This window comes from Halictus rubicundus, chromosome 8 (assembly GCF_050948215.1).
Source record: "Halictus rubicundus isolate RS-2024b chromosome 8, iyHalRubi1_principal, whole genome shotgun sequence".
NCBI classification, from domain to species: Eukaryota; Metazoa; Arthropoda; class Insecta; order Hymenoptera; family Halictidae; genus Halictus; species Halictus rubicundus.
In genome coordinates, this window is record NC_135156.1 from 17,722,988 (window position 1) to 17,735,399 (window position 12,412).

General features: G+C 35.5%; 3 protein-coding genes and 1 long non-coding RNA gene across 9 annotated transcripts; 3 read left to right on the forward strand and 1 right to left on the reverse strand.

Moving 5' to 3' along the window:
• Positions 1 to 45: 45 nt before the first annotated feature.
• Positions 46 to 7,561, reverse strand: LOC143356298 (uncharacterized). 2 transcript variants are annotated; one of them, XM_076791860.1, is made up of 11 exons: positions 7,422 to 7,561; positions 3,196 to 3,393; positions 2,807 to 3,103; positions 1,950 to 2,726; positions 1,637 to 1,874; positions 1,346 to 1,557; positions 1,027 to 1,275; positions 780 to 922; positions 585 to 705; positions 328 to 503; positions 46 to 267 (listed from the first exon to the last, which is right to left on the reverse strand). In XM_076791860.1, exons 2-11 carry the CDS (start codon positions 3,292 to 3,294, stop codon positions 162 to 164), a joined length of 2,418 nt encoding a protein of 805 aa, XP_076647975.1. In that variant the 5' UTR covers positions 3,295 to 3,393; positions 7,422 to 7,561; the 3' UTR covers positions 46 to 161. The 2 variants fall into 2 exon arrangements, with proteins under 2 accessions (XP_076647975.1, XP_076647974.1); XM_076791859.1 differs by having other exon boundaries at positions 3,196 to 3,721; positions 7,422 to 7,466.
• On the forward strand, positions 4,302 to 7,648 carry LOC143356299 (uncharacterized). Of its 4 annotated transcripts, none has more exons than XM_076791863.1 (8): positions 4,302 to 4,498; positions 4,573 to 5,094; positions 5,151 to 5,365; positions 5,438 to 5,564; positions 5,637 to 5,734; positions 5,801 to 5,937; positions 6,011 to 6,355; positions 6,418 to 7,648. In XM_076791863.1, the coding sequence occupies exons 3-8, from the start codon at positions 5,291 to 5,293 to the stop codon at positions 6,770 to 6,772; spliced, it is 1,137 nt and encodes a 378-aa protein (XP_076647978.1). In that variant the 5' UTR covers positions 4,302 to 4,498; positions 4,573 to 5,094; positions 5,151 to 5,290; the 3' UTR covers positions 6,773 to 7,648. The 4 variants fall into 4 exon arrangements, with proteins under 4 accessions (XP_076647978.1, XP_076647979.1, XP_076647976.1 ...); XM_076791864.1 differs by having other exon boundaries at positions 4,573 to 4,939; XM_076791861.1 differs by lacking the exon at positions 4,573 to 5,094.
• On the forward strand, positions 7,193 to 7,648 carry LOC143356302 (uncharacterized). Its single transcript, XR_013082650.1, has 2 exons — positions 7,193 to 7,329; positions 7,424 to 7,648. It is a non-coding gene; the product is annotated as an uncharacterized LOC143356302 (long non-coding RNA).
• A 220-nt stretch (positions 7,649 to 7,868) lies between these two features.
• LOC143356296 (uncharacterized) lies at positions 7,869 to 12,409 on the forward strand. Of its 2 annotated transcripts, none has more exons than XM_076791858.1 (11): positions 7,869 to 8,168; positions 8,239 to 8,834; positions 8,894 to 9,006; positions 9,156 to 10,797; positions 10,875 to 11,005; positions 11,080 to 11,259; positions 11,335 to 11,501; positions 11,582 to 11,752; positions 11,811 to 11,882; positions 11,953 to 12,041; positions 12,108 to 12,409. In XM_076791858.1, exons 1-11 carry the CDS (start codon positions 8,151 to 8,153, stop codon positions 12,205 to 12,207), a joined length of 3,279 nt encoding a protein of 1,092 aa, XP_076647973.1. In that variant the 5' UTR covers positions 7,869 to 8,150; the 3' UTR covers positions 12,208 to 12,409. The 2 variants fall into 2 exon arrangements, with proteins under 2 accessions (XP_076647973.1, XP_076647972.1); XM_076791857.1 differs by having other exon boundaries at positions 12,121 to 12,409.
• Positions 12,410 to 12,412: the final 3 nt, after the last annotated feature.

The following is a 12,412-nucleotide window of genomic DNA, read 5'->3' on the forward strand; positions in this document are numbered from 1 at the left end:
TGTTATTCTAAAAATACAGAAAAAAACGATAGAATAAATTAAACGTTCATGTATAAAGCAATAGTTTATTAAAAAAATTTATACTCCAAGCGAAAATTGTTTTAAAAAATTTCATAAATATGATCTTCTAGATTAATTCAATAATTATGAAACGGTTGCCCTTAAAATTCTTGAAATTCCATCTCGTATAATTTTTGTATTACCCCGACCGGTTCTAATTCTTTCGCTGTTTCCATTATGAGCTCGTCTATCAGTTTATCGGATATCCTGCTCCAAAAATTGGTGTTAGTACAAATTTAAAGGACAATTATTATTCCATGTTCTTACCATGCTACGATATCCCATGGTTTATTCTGTGTATTGCTAGAATACATTGGTTTCGATTGGCACACTTTTTTGTACTCGTTTCTATATGCTAAAATTCGTTGTTCGGTTTCCTTCGAAATAAAAAGTTTCAATTTGTGCTTGGTATTCGGACGCGTTGCTTTTCTGTCACCGAGCATCTAAAAAAAAATGAAACGTAATCTTTGTTTAGGGAAGAATCGAATACCAGGATGGCCCAAATATTCAATAGCATCACTTACATTTATCGCAGTCTCGTCTGCCTGACACGAAACATCGCATTGTCTTGTGTTAGAATTTTTATCCGTGGACGTCATACAAATCAATTGTACATTGTTATTGTGCTTCTGAATTTCAGATAAGCTATCACAATACGGAAAATATTTGTTCTTATTTTACCTAAGTGAGACGAATTTTTATTATTATATTTTATTTACCTATCCGCTGTAAAATATTTACAACCACCATCCGTTAAAGGTGCTTGAGTATCAGAATCTTTAGGGGATTGATACTTTTGTAGAAACTTCACTAGCGTTCCCATAGATGTTTCAGACAGAGGCTGTGTTTGCAAGTCTGTCTTCTATGAAAAATTTGACAAATGATTTAATACACAATTCAAGCATTCAAATAGACCGTGAACTATGAGAAATACGAGAAAATATTTTACTGCGTACACAGTGCTACCTTTTTGGTTATGAGAGTCATTAAATCGCTAACCACAGGAACTAGAGTGGACAGGTGTTCTTTAGTAATTGTCGTCACTTTCTTTACTAAATCATCGTCATTTAAAGTATTTTTTACTCTAGTATCTGTCTCTTTATCTTTCACGTTCCTAGGTTTCCATATTTCAATGAAAGACTTCTTTTCCAATCCTTCAGACTGTTCTACTTTCGTCGCATTACTATGTTTGGTTTGAATTTCTAGATTACTATCCTATTTCACAAAATTACTTTCTTTTTAAACTTATTCTAATTCGTTTCTGTATATTATTGATATATCTTACATTCTCGGAATCGATCGGTACTTCGTCCATCATAGTTTTAATATCATCATCTTTCAAATACTTCATCTTCTTCGTACAATCGATCAGAACGGTGTCTCGAGAAGACGATGTGTGCGTAGCAGGACTAGGATATAATAATTCTGGCATTGTAAAGTGTTGAATGTGTACGCTTTTCGCGTCCATCACTTTACTATTTCTTCCTTTGTGATACTCTGAAAAATTGATAGAATCACGTTTTCAAGATATTTCAAATAACATGTGTAATAATCAATAATATGCAAGTTCCAATACTTTTTCCTCTTAAATCTGTGCCTTTCCTTTGATTAGCTTTAGGTACATCTATACTGTACATGCTTAGTCGACTAGATAAATTCTTTTTTTTATTTAACTGCCTTCCGTTTTGCAAGGACGTTCTTGCAGGAGTTACTGTGGGTTCGACATGCTTGCGTCTTGCAGATTGCTCTTTAGATTCCAAATTCAATTTTAATTTAGACAAGACAGCATCGATGTCGTCTTGAGGATCTCTTTCCTGTAACAGAGAATTTTCCTATAGGGTTTTACACCCAAATCGCTAGAATTACTTTTGTTCAATATGTATTATTACCGGCGTGGCATTTACGTCTCCCGAGCAGAAATAATTGGCCGTAATTTCAATCTTATTGCAAATGTCTTTCAAGTCGCTAACGATCTGCAATGCATTTTGAAGCTTCGCAGGATGACCCTCGTGGATAGAGTTAGGTATGTGTTTGCAATAGGCATTCAATGCTTGTATTAACAATTGATAAGCAGCGATCAGTTTTTGCTTAATCATATCTTGATGGAAGGCGACACTTCTATGATACTGCTTCCTTCTGCTGGACGCAGCTTCGATATGTTCGTGAATGCTCGTCACAAGCCTGTTGAGATTATACAGGTAATTTCTTGAAAACCTAATGGCAAATTCTATGGTCTGTTGTTGTCTTCTTTTCAGATCGTTATTTCCATCTGGCAAAGGAATTCTACGTAATCGAAATGAAATTTCGTTCAGCAATGTAGATATTTTCCTTTGCATTGAAAGAAGCTTGTGTATTGTAAGTGGATCCGCTTGTACACAAACAGTATCCGTTCTACTATTGCTCAAATTCGAATCTGAATCTGAATCGTCCTCAAAGCGGTTAGTCGCGCGAAGTAGTTGATCGGTATAATGTTTTTTATGTGTAATAGAAGAATCCGATACAGACTTTTTGGTTCTTGATTTTGTTATTTTTTTGGATGTTTTAAAGTCTTGATAATCAGTGATATTATTTGCTTGCGATATCGGAATCAATATATTAGAGTCGTACGCAGCTTTATCTATTGCTGGCATCTTTTGTCTTAGAGAACAGTTCTGTATACTGCTTGGCTAGAATTTAAAAAATAATGTGAACGTTATCTTTTCATGAATTATGACAATAATTAACTGAAAATTGTAAAAACACTTACTTCTACACTTGTAATATTTTCATTTCTATTATTCAATTTACAGTTACAAATTCCTTTGTTTCGTTCAGGAAGAGCGTCTTCTTGTAGCCTCTTAAGTTCTCTATCTACATCTTGCATATTTTCTTGTATCAGATCTTTAACGCTTTGCATAGGCAGGTGAATATCTTTTTCTGGAAATCTTACATTATGAAACTCCTGTTCCTTAACGAAAGAGGTCCAGATGCGCTCTTCATCCTCCTTGCATCGTTGCCTCTGAACACTTTTTATTACATGCTTAAAATGACTCTCTGGCGTATACTATAATAAACAGCATTTTATATTAACGTGTTGACATATAGACACAAACACACGCACACAGTTATGTAATATACATATATATGTATAAATACCTTAAATTTATAATCTTCGCCCATTTCAAAAGATAGAACATGTTCTCTATCCTTATTATTTATTTCATCGCATTTCTTGCTGTCTACCAAACAAGCCATTTTTTTTCTCGTTACGTCGAAGATTCAAAACATTATTTAAACAATTTTTTTTACATCTAGCAATGCTTCAAAGACCAAAGATTAAAGCGCGCGCAATTTCTGTAAAAATCGGATACGAGCTTACTTTCCTTCGAATGGTAACGTGAAGGAAATTAATTAAAAAAAAGTACTTTTCTTTTACTTTTGAACAGGAGTTAAATTGGCAATGAAATGTCGATGTTTCAGTAGCGTAACATAAGTACTTCAGAGTAGTCGGTAATCGAAACCTGAACATTCGTTTTTGCAATACACAGACATATATACATATTGCTGCTATAAAGAACGCACGTCGCAGTGCTTGTTTAGTTATTGAGAAATACTTTCAACTTAAAAGTATTTATCTTGTCCGGTTGTATCCATTTATGTATCGAATGTCTGAGGAATGGTTCTAGTTTGACATAGCAATAATTTTAAAAAATATGAAATAATTAGAAAATCATGTTTGTTTGTCTTGTGTTATCAAAGAAACAGCTTCATATGTTGGCGAAGTTTTACCGATATATCGTACGTTAATAAATGTTAAGGCAATATCGACAGAAAATATGGGCGCGGCTGTGGTATGCTATGGCCTGATATCATATGTTTAAATGTTATTGGATCAATACTACAGAGTGCTTGACCAGAGGCGAAACTCCTTTCGGAACCTTTCACCTTTGTAATCCTAAACTGGAGAACCTTGGTTACAATTTAAATCTACCGTTGTCGCTTCTTTACCGACAAAATCTACATTACCGACGTTGTTTTAAAAATATTCGAAACCGCGGGAATATTCGAAACGTAAAACAGATCTCGACCTGTTTTCGGAAAACAGTGTTCAAGAAGTGCAAGTAGTTTCATAAGTTCACTTGTGCTTAAAAAGTTACTTTCACTGAATCAGGTACATCAGTGAATGTTCCTACAGATTTCCACAAATTTTAATATTTATATTTGTGCTGTTACACTGTGTTATTAAAGAATTTCTACGGGTACGCACGCGCGCTCGATAGGTGTTATTGGTTGTTGAATTTTTCGAATACAATTTGCGCACGCATGCGAACTGGAAATTGATCCTTGCAAAATTCCGAAGTTTCGCCTCTGACGGAGTACTCCACGCTTCTGGCCGAGTATTCTGTGTCAATACTCCCGCTCGTGAGGACATACAAAACACAGGTCGTCCTGCGAACAGGTACTGTTCTGCGTGTCCAAACAGGATCCACCTGACGATCTACAAATTTTACGCGCTATTTTTCAAACTTCTAGAGCTAACTGCACCGATGCGAAACTCTGTTTCTATTCCTCGATCACGCTATCGTAATGTTCATTCGCGCTCTTTGGATCGTATGTGGAATTTGTTCTCTTCCCTATGCTCAGCCAATGTCGGCGATCTTTGAAATCGTATCGGAACAATTAATCGCTAAAAGTCGATGTCCACCATTGTTGCTAAAGTATTAACCAATCCTTGGTTGGTGTGAAATGACGTCAAAAAATCCAGGCGCAGAATCACGCTCCTCGAAGACCTTGGTGATCGTGTGTCCTGTCGAATTTTCAGCTGTCATTTCGCACTTATGATCCCTGTTTAAACGTAACTTATTCGGCAAAGTGTCGGAGGAACCTTTGCCATTCTGGGGTAGTATCATTTATTTTCTGACATTGCATATCTTTTCTGTTATCTCGCGTTTAATCGAAATGTGTCTCTCTGTCGAAGAACAGAGTTGTGTCCGATTACGACGCTGCGAGGCGAGACTATTTTCATTTATACGAGATAACGTCATTGTTTTATCGGTAGTGTAATATCATATGTTACTATTGGAAAATTAATATTTACGATGTATTTCTAGATATTTGAAAGCGCGATCTCTTTCGAAAGGGAAGTTCCTTCGTTTCGTTCGTCTGCGTTTAGAACGCCACATTTGATCTCTATAAACCTGCGGTGAACATTTATGTCTTATCCATTCAACTAAGTATTAAACTCTCAAGAATGGCATCCGAAGTGCTGGTTAAATTGCCGAAAGTACCAACGGTATCGACGGTTCAGAAAGTATCCTTTCCTCAAGTAAGAACAATATTTTTTCTCGTTATTTAAACTATATTGTAAAAGCTTTGAATAATATACATTGCTTCGAAGGGAAAGAAACCACCATCGGATATAGTAGCTCAGTTAGAACAAAACATGAAATTCTTGCAAGAACAACATCAAGTAACGTTGGTTGCTCTACACGAAGAAGTAGATTCTCTTCGGCAAAGGAACAGAGGTAAATCGTTATACTTCTAGCATAACATAATATACTTCTAATAACATGTTACAATTTTTCGTTTCTCTACAGATTTACAGTTTCAATTAGTATTTTCGAAAGGATCTGCTTTTGTACCTAGTAGTCCTTCATCCCCCGAAGATAATGGAACTGGGTTTGCGAAACCAAAGGTAATTACTATGGTTTTGTATAATAAGAATATCAAAGATTATATACATGATTCGTTTCTCTTTTAGGATAGCCCAGGATGCGTGAATGTTGCACCGTTGCAGGTGGAACTATTGGAGAAAGATTTGCAGGATATGAAAATATCTTTGCAGGAGGCTAAGACGCAAAATCAGTACTTGTCCGAGATCGTTGAAAAACAGAAAAAGTTAGTAATCACGACTGATACGGTGAAACACGCTCGTTGCACGTTAATGTGAAAAAATTTCTATTTGCTGCAGGAAATTGGATTCGTCGACGGAACAAAAAGCAAGTAAACAATCGGTAACGGATGTTGGGATTCAAGTCGATTGTTTTCGACTGAATCAGACCGACGAGGCCGACTTGCGATGTGTAGAATCGATGGTAAAACAATTAATGAAACAGATTATAGATCAAAGGAAAGAAATTGAAAAGTTAAAAGAAGTACTAGAAAATGCAGCAAGTGTTAATAAAGGTGCTCGTTCTCGCGACAGTAACAACGGTCACCATAATCGAGGATCACCAACGAGTTCTATGCAGGAACAAATGCCTCATAAATTTCCGCCTTTGCAAAGCCAGAGTTATTGGCATCGTCGAACGCCTAGGTAAAGCGTAATGAACCGATTTTTATTGTCTCGTGGTTACATCTCGGTTCGTCTGATTTCAGAAATGGCAAAAATCGACACGATAAACAAGATCATCTGCCGGAAGTGGACTTTACGGTGTTCCCGCAACTTGAATATAAGCAACTTGAAAATATGTACCACCATTATAAAATTCACCGAAATTATTGGCTTCACACGTCGCAGAAAGATCGAAGAGATACCGATAACAATCATCATCACCACCAACATCAACATCATTATCGTCATAATAATCATAACAATCATAATAACCACAATAATCATCATGATCACCGACGGGACTATAAGGACAGAAATCCGAAGGATCATCAGAAAGAATTCGTTGATTCGGCGGAAGGATCGAGAGAAGCAGATAAATCGACGGCTAGTAAATCATAAAGTTATAGAAACAGTCTGCAAAAAATATTAGACGTGCGGCAGACGCGTTTTGTTCTATTCATCTTGAATACAGGTGATCGTAAGGAACATTTCAATAGCGATATATTTGTTAATAAGAGAATAATCTACTTTTTCTTCTACCTGCTTAAAACTAATAATTAATGTTGATTACATACGTACAGCTTGCCATAGAGATAGCGGTAATATTGAATTGAGATTATACGATCTTTAATGTGGAAATCTAGTCGAATTTTACTATTGTATTCTACCGTTGTAAAGGTAGAGCATCTGTGCTTCACGAGTCAGTGATAATTAGTAAATACAATTACTTGCGCTGTCACAAATTCAAAGAAAGAGTGTGAAATTGTTTCATTTTTCACTGAAAGAAACAATAACGTACTTCTTTTTGTTTAAGTGATCATGATGATAATGACGATGATGATGACAATGATGATAATGATGATGATGATGATGATGATGATGATGATGAATGATGGCGGTAAGGATGTTGACAATGATAACAATAAAAAGAAAAATACGACCAATATTTATATGATGTTAGTTTCTCAGGCTTAAATTGACCAATGCTTAAGCTTAATGTGCGCGCAAATTTCAGTACGGTGTGTACGTGTATTCGATGTTTACTTACAGGTTACTCAATATTATTTATTGTGATGTCATAATAGACTTCGTATGTATATAGTTTTACAGATGACCTTAACACATCGTTGTATGATCAACCTGCCATCGATGTTACATCCAAATATTTTCTCCGTTCTAACAATTTATATATTACGTTCGGACCTGTATAGAGAAGCGCAAATGAAAAACTTATTATAATCGTAAAAAACCATTTAATTAAACACCGTTTCTCTCTTTGTCTCTCTTATTTTTCTTTATCTTTGTTCCATACGCCCTCTATTCCCCATCAACTACACTTATATTATGAACATTTTCTGTTGCAATAACAGTAACATATTTAACGTAGAAACTTTTCATCGAGTAGACAAATAAATGTATACTAATAAATTGAACGACTACTTAGGGTTTTCGCAATATAACGTAAACAGAAATCATGCAAATCTGTATCGTTATGAGTATGTGACATAAACATCAAATTGAGAACCACTTTATAGAAAGAGAGACAGTTGCGCGTTTAAATTTGAAAACTGAGGGGTTATGGAAATCGCGCGCGTATGTGTAAGACACGGAATGAAATTGCGTATGAAATAAACATTGTTCTTTCACCCCGTTATTTTACAAATAAACGTTGTTTTGTGAACCATTTTATCAGATTTGACACGAAGAAATAAATGAGTTGTATGAATGTGACAAATATTCTGTAATTTGTGTAAATAATCAGCACGAGTTTCTCCAAATGGATCCTATCTCGGAGGTAATTGTTCATATCCATTATCGAATCGATTTGTCGCTATTCAGTTATCAATTTATTCGTATCCGTACAGGTCAAATTCTCCGATTTTCAAAATGACGAACGGTACAGGAAGTTGGAACGAGAATTGAAGCTGGCAAATCTCAGGAAAGCAGTTACATCAAACAAATCATGGGGTTTATCCATGTCACCTAGCCTGTCCAGTATTAATGTGGATGCATCCGATATAAATTGCAATGTTCCAGATCCGTGTGCCTTTAGAGTCGGTAGCGAAATCGTCTCCTCCAGTAATAACCTCAGGAACATAGTCTTGAGAAACGATGCAAAGAATAATTGTCGAACTATGTGCACGTCTAGCGTTAGAGACTGTAATAGTACGATTGGTTTACAAGAAGATTATTTTATGATGCCACCTCCTAATTTTAATTTTATCGCCGGTGCTTCTAAGAAAGCGAACAGTACTCCATTGCCTAATGTTCCTAGAAGTGGGCCGGCGTTTCAGAGTAAATGCACAAATAAACAGTCACCTAAAAAAACCAATTCTAGTTCTCCACAAATTAGTCCTAATAATGCAACACAACATGCAAAAAATAGGATTAGAATCTTTACCAGATGGAAAGTACTATTAGACAAACAGGACCAATTGGTTATTCAAGGAACAATAAATGGGTAAGTCTACATGAAATATGTATGAATTATTCGGTATTAATTTTACTTTAATATTGCAGTGGCCAGTTTGCTAGAAGCAAGCCTATCGCAAGGATGTTGACGCCAATTAAGATTCTGTCTTTATTTAATCATGTATACCAGCTGGAAGGCAATATCGTTGACGATGAGTGTGGTAAATATTTTTCAATATTATCATGCGATCGACTCAAAGTCGATTTTTGAACTTTAAGAATTTTTAGTTATCAAAACGAACAAAAATTAAAAATTTATTCGACAGTATATTTTGTAATGCTTTAAAACTAAAATACGATTACTTTGTAGAATTACCAGATTATGTCCGAAATAAATTTTACAACGGATTTCCTGATGACTGGGAAAACGTTCATCAGATTTGGCAAATGTACAAACAACAAGGATCCAAGCTAACGTTTCGCTGGCCCACCCCAATCGCAGACAGCGACGATGACTTAAGAAGCGAAGTAACGGATCTCACGATTGCATCTGCAGAAAGTATGAATATATCTTTAGCGAATTCGCTCACTTATGTACAAACAAATACAAACAAAGAGAACTTGAGTATGCGGAGTCTTAATGTAAGCGAAGATAATCAACAGAACAGGAATAAGGAACTTATTCCTTATGGGGACAATAAAACACAGAAAGTGAAAGACAAATTACACTTCATTGTTAATAGTATAGCAGATAAGAACTGTTCTCAAGAGTATCTTAGTAAAGTCATTGGTATATTTGACTGTTTAAATTACGTTCTGACCCATGGATCGAGTAGGGAGAACGAATCCAACACGGAAATTACAACATTGGAAGAGGACAAAAGTGTAGTGCAAGAACAGAGGAAACATGTGATTAATGATAAATCGACTTCTTCAAACAATGGTATTGACTTTAATAAGAGTAAATGTAAGAGCATTAATATACATCCGGACAAAAGTACTGCTTCTAATGACTGTTCATTAAAGTTGAAAAATTCTGCTAAAGCTAATAATTGTATAAATGAAAATAGTTCTGATAGCGAAAGCGAAGTTTATACTGGAATTCCGAAAATATCTGCAGAGCGAATATTACGGCAAAGAGAAGTATTAATGAAAACTTATAAACATAAGACAAGATCAACAAATCGTTTGCAACGACAATGCGGTCATTCGGAAAAGAAGCAAACTTCGTCGATCAACACTGACAATATTAATCACACGTATTATAACGATTCCAGTGTTAGTATTATTGGAGAACACACGGAATTTTCAGATGTGGATAAATTGACGAATTCTGGGATAGAAAATAACGTTAAAAAGTATGTTAATCTTGGTAAAACAATAAGATCGCAGTGGAAAGAAACAAATGTTTCTACGAAAGGAAGAAATCCTCGTGAAATGAAAGAACATTTCGTTCAAGAAAATCCAACGACTCTTCATAAGCTAACAGAAAATTGTTCTGACTTTTCCGATGTAAACGAAGACGATACACGTAAAATTAATGAAACTTTAGAAAATGAGAATGCAATTTCAAAAACAAATCTTCGGAAGAAAACTTCAGACAAACAAAGCTATAACATTCCCGATAATAATTATCAGACTTCGAGTAACACGTCTAAGCCTGTTGTGGTTAGTTCTGTGGCTGTTGATATAAATAAAATGTATAAAGAAATTGCGCAAACGAGAAACATTGATGGAAATAGCAGAGGATCGGAGAAAGGGGTACAACATTTGTCGAATGAAAAGTCTCCTGTAAAAACACCTAACGCTCTAAAGAACATTGATCCGGACTCAATCGATTGTGATCAAAAAGAACACGAAAGATCAAGAAAATTGATACAGCTGGATCGCACACGTATTTGTGGAGATAAACAAGTCAATGGTGATATCAAAACTGAAAAATTATCCAGCTGGTTTCCGATACTTATATGCGATCCTGAATTGCGTTTATGTTTTGAGGGTAAATTACTGAAGTAAGTGTTTTGATATACATCCTGTTAACCGATGGTACGATCTCATTAATATATAACCTGTTGACATGAATGTGTAGCTCTGCTGGCTTCACTATTAATAGAAGATTTAGAACGGACGCTGTACTTCGTCGAGTATCACTGAATTTAATCGAGACGATAAGTCACAAGTTTTACGAACTAGTTGGTGATTTCAATAAACACAAACATGGTAAGATATTCTAATGCTCCGTGTATCTCAAAAAATGTGGTAGAATTAATTCGAAATTATTGTTGCGTACGCAGCGGTACCCAAACAGTTACTGAATCAATGCCGTCAAGGATGTCCTGCAAATATAAATATGTTTTGCAAGAAGTGGAAATCATTGCAAAGTAGCAATGCAACCGAGAATGAACTCAATACAACAAACATTCGTGTGAGCTCGAAAGGCAGGAGAATTATGCCTCCGTTAAGTTATTGGACTGGTAAAATATATAAACCACTTGTTTTTCAAACGATCAACAGTCGAGCAAAATAACAATGTTGTTCTTCCTCTTCAGGTGAACGTTTCTCGACGATACAAGATAATTCGGTGTACTCGCCTGGTTCGCATCAAAACTCTTCGATACAATATACGAATAAAACTTCTACTAACAGTAAACATATGAAAGAAACGAAACAACAGCAAAATAATTCGAACAAGGAAAACGGTTCGAAGGAATCGAAGGTGCGTTTGTCGTTACGTTTTATGACTTTTAATTTCTTGTAAATGTTACTTTGTAAAGTGTTTTACATTTTATATCGCAGAGCCCAAACACATATTTGACAGAAAATAAAACGAACAAGAGTATCGTAGGTGGTACGGAGAAAGTTGAAGGTGCTAAAACCGAAGTGGTAAGAAGAAAAAAGAAGAGACTCGTACCGCGACTATCGAATTCAAGTAACACTTCTGACGGTAAAAGCTCTCCCGTGAAAAAGGTAATATATTTCCTCCTTTTCGAATACATGTATATTTATTCTACGCTTAATTTGGCAGAGACAAAGATTTACGGTGAATCTACAGGATTCCTATACAAATGACGATGAAGACGAAAGCCCAAGAAAACTGGTAAATGATTAATTACTCCAGATTTGGTCAGACCAGCGAAGATATAATTGCATATAATTCGTTCTTACAGCGTAAACATTCCTTGAAGGACGAAGAAACTAAACGGAAAACAAGATCAAATGATAAACCGGTTTTGACAACTGGCCATGTTAAGAAAATGTAATTGTCGGGAGTATTGTATTTGTAGTTTTGTTTTATACAATGTTCGATGTTGTTGACGCTCAGCGTACTTGTTCAGGTCGACGAATCGATACTCATCTTCAACTGGAAATCGTTGCAGCGTAAATTACGTGTACTGCCGAAAATCTCGGTCGAAAGAAGATGACACGTTGTCCGAGGATCAAGAATCTTATGTACAATAGAGAATTACACGTTGCACGTCGTCATAATATTTCCGTTCGCATGAACGAACATATATATTATAGCTACGGCTGAAGAGAAGTAATATTTTAATGTTTTAAAGTTTTATATGTATTTCGCTACATTCGTAAATAAAACACGAAAAAGAAAAAGATTCTGAATGCTTTTCT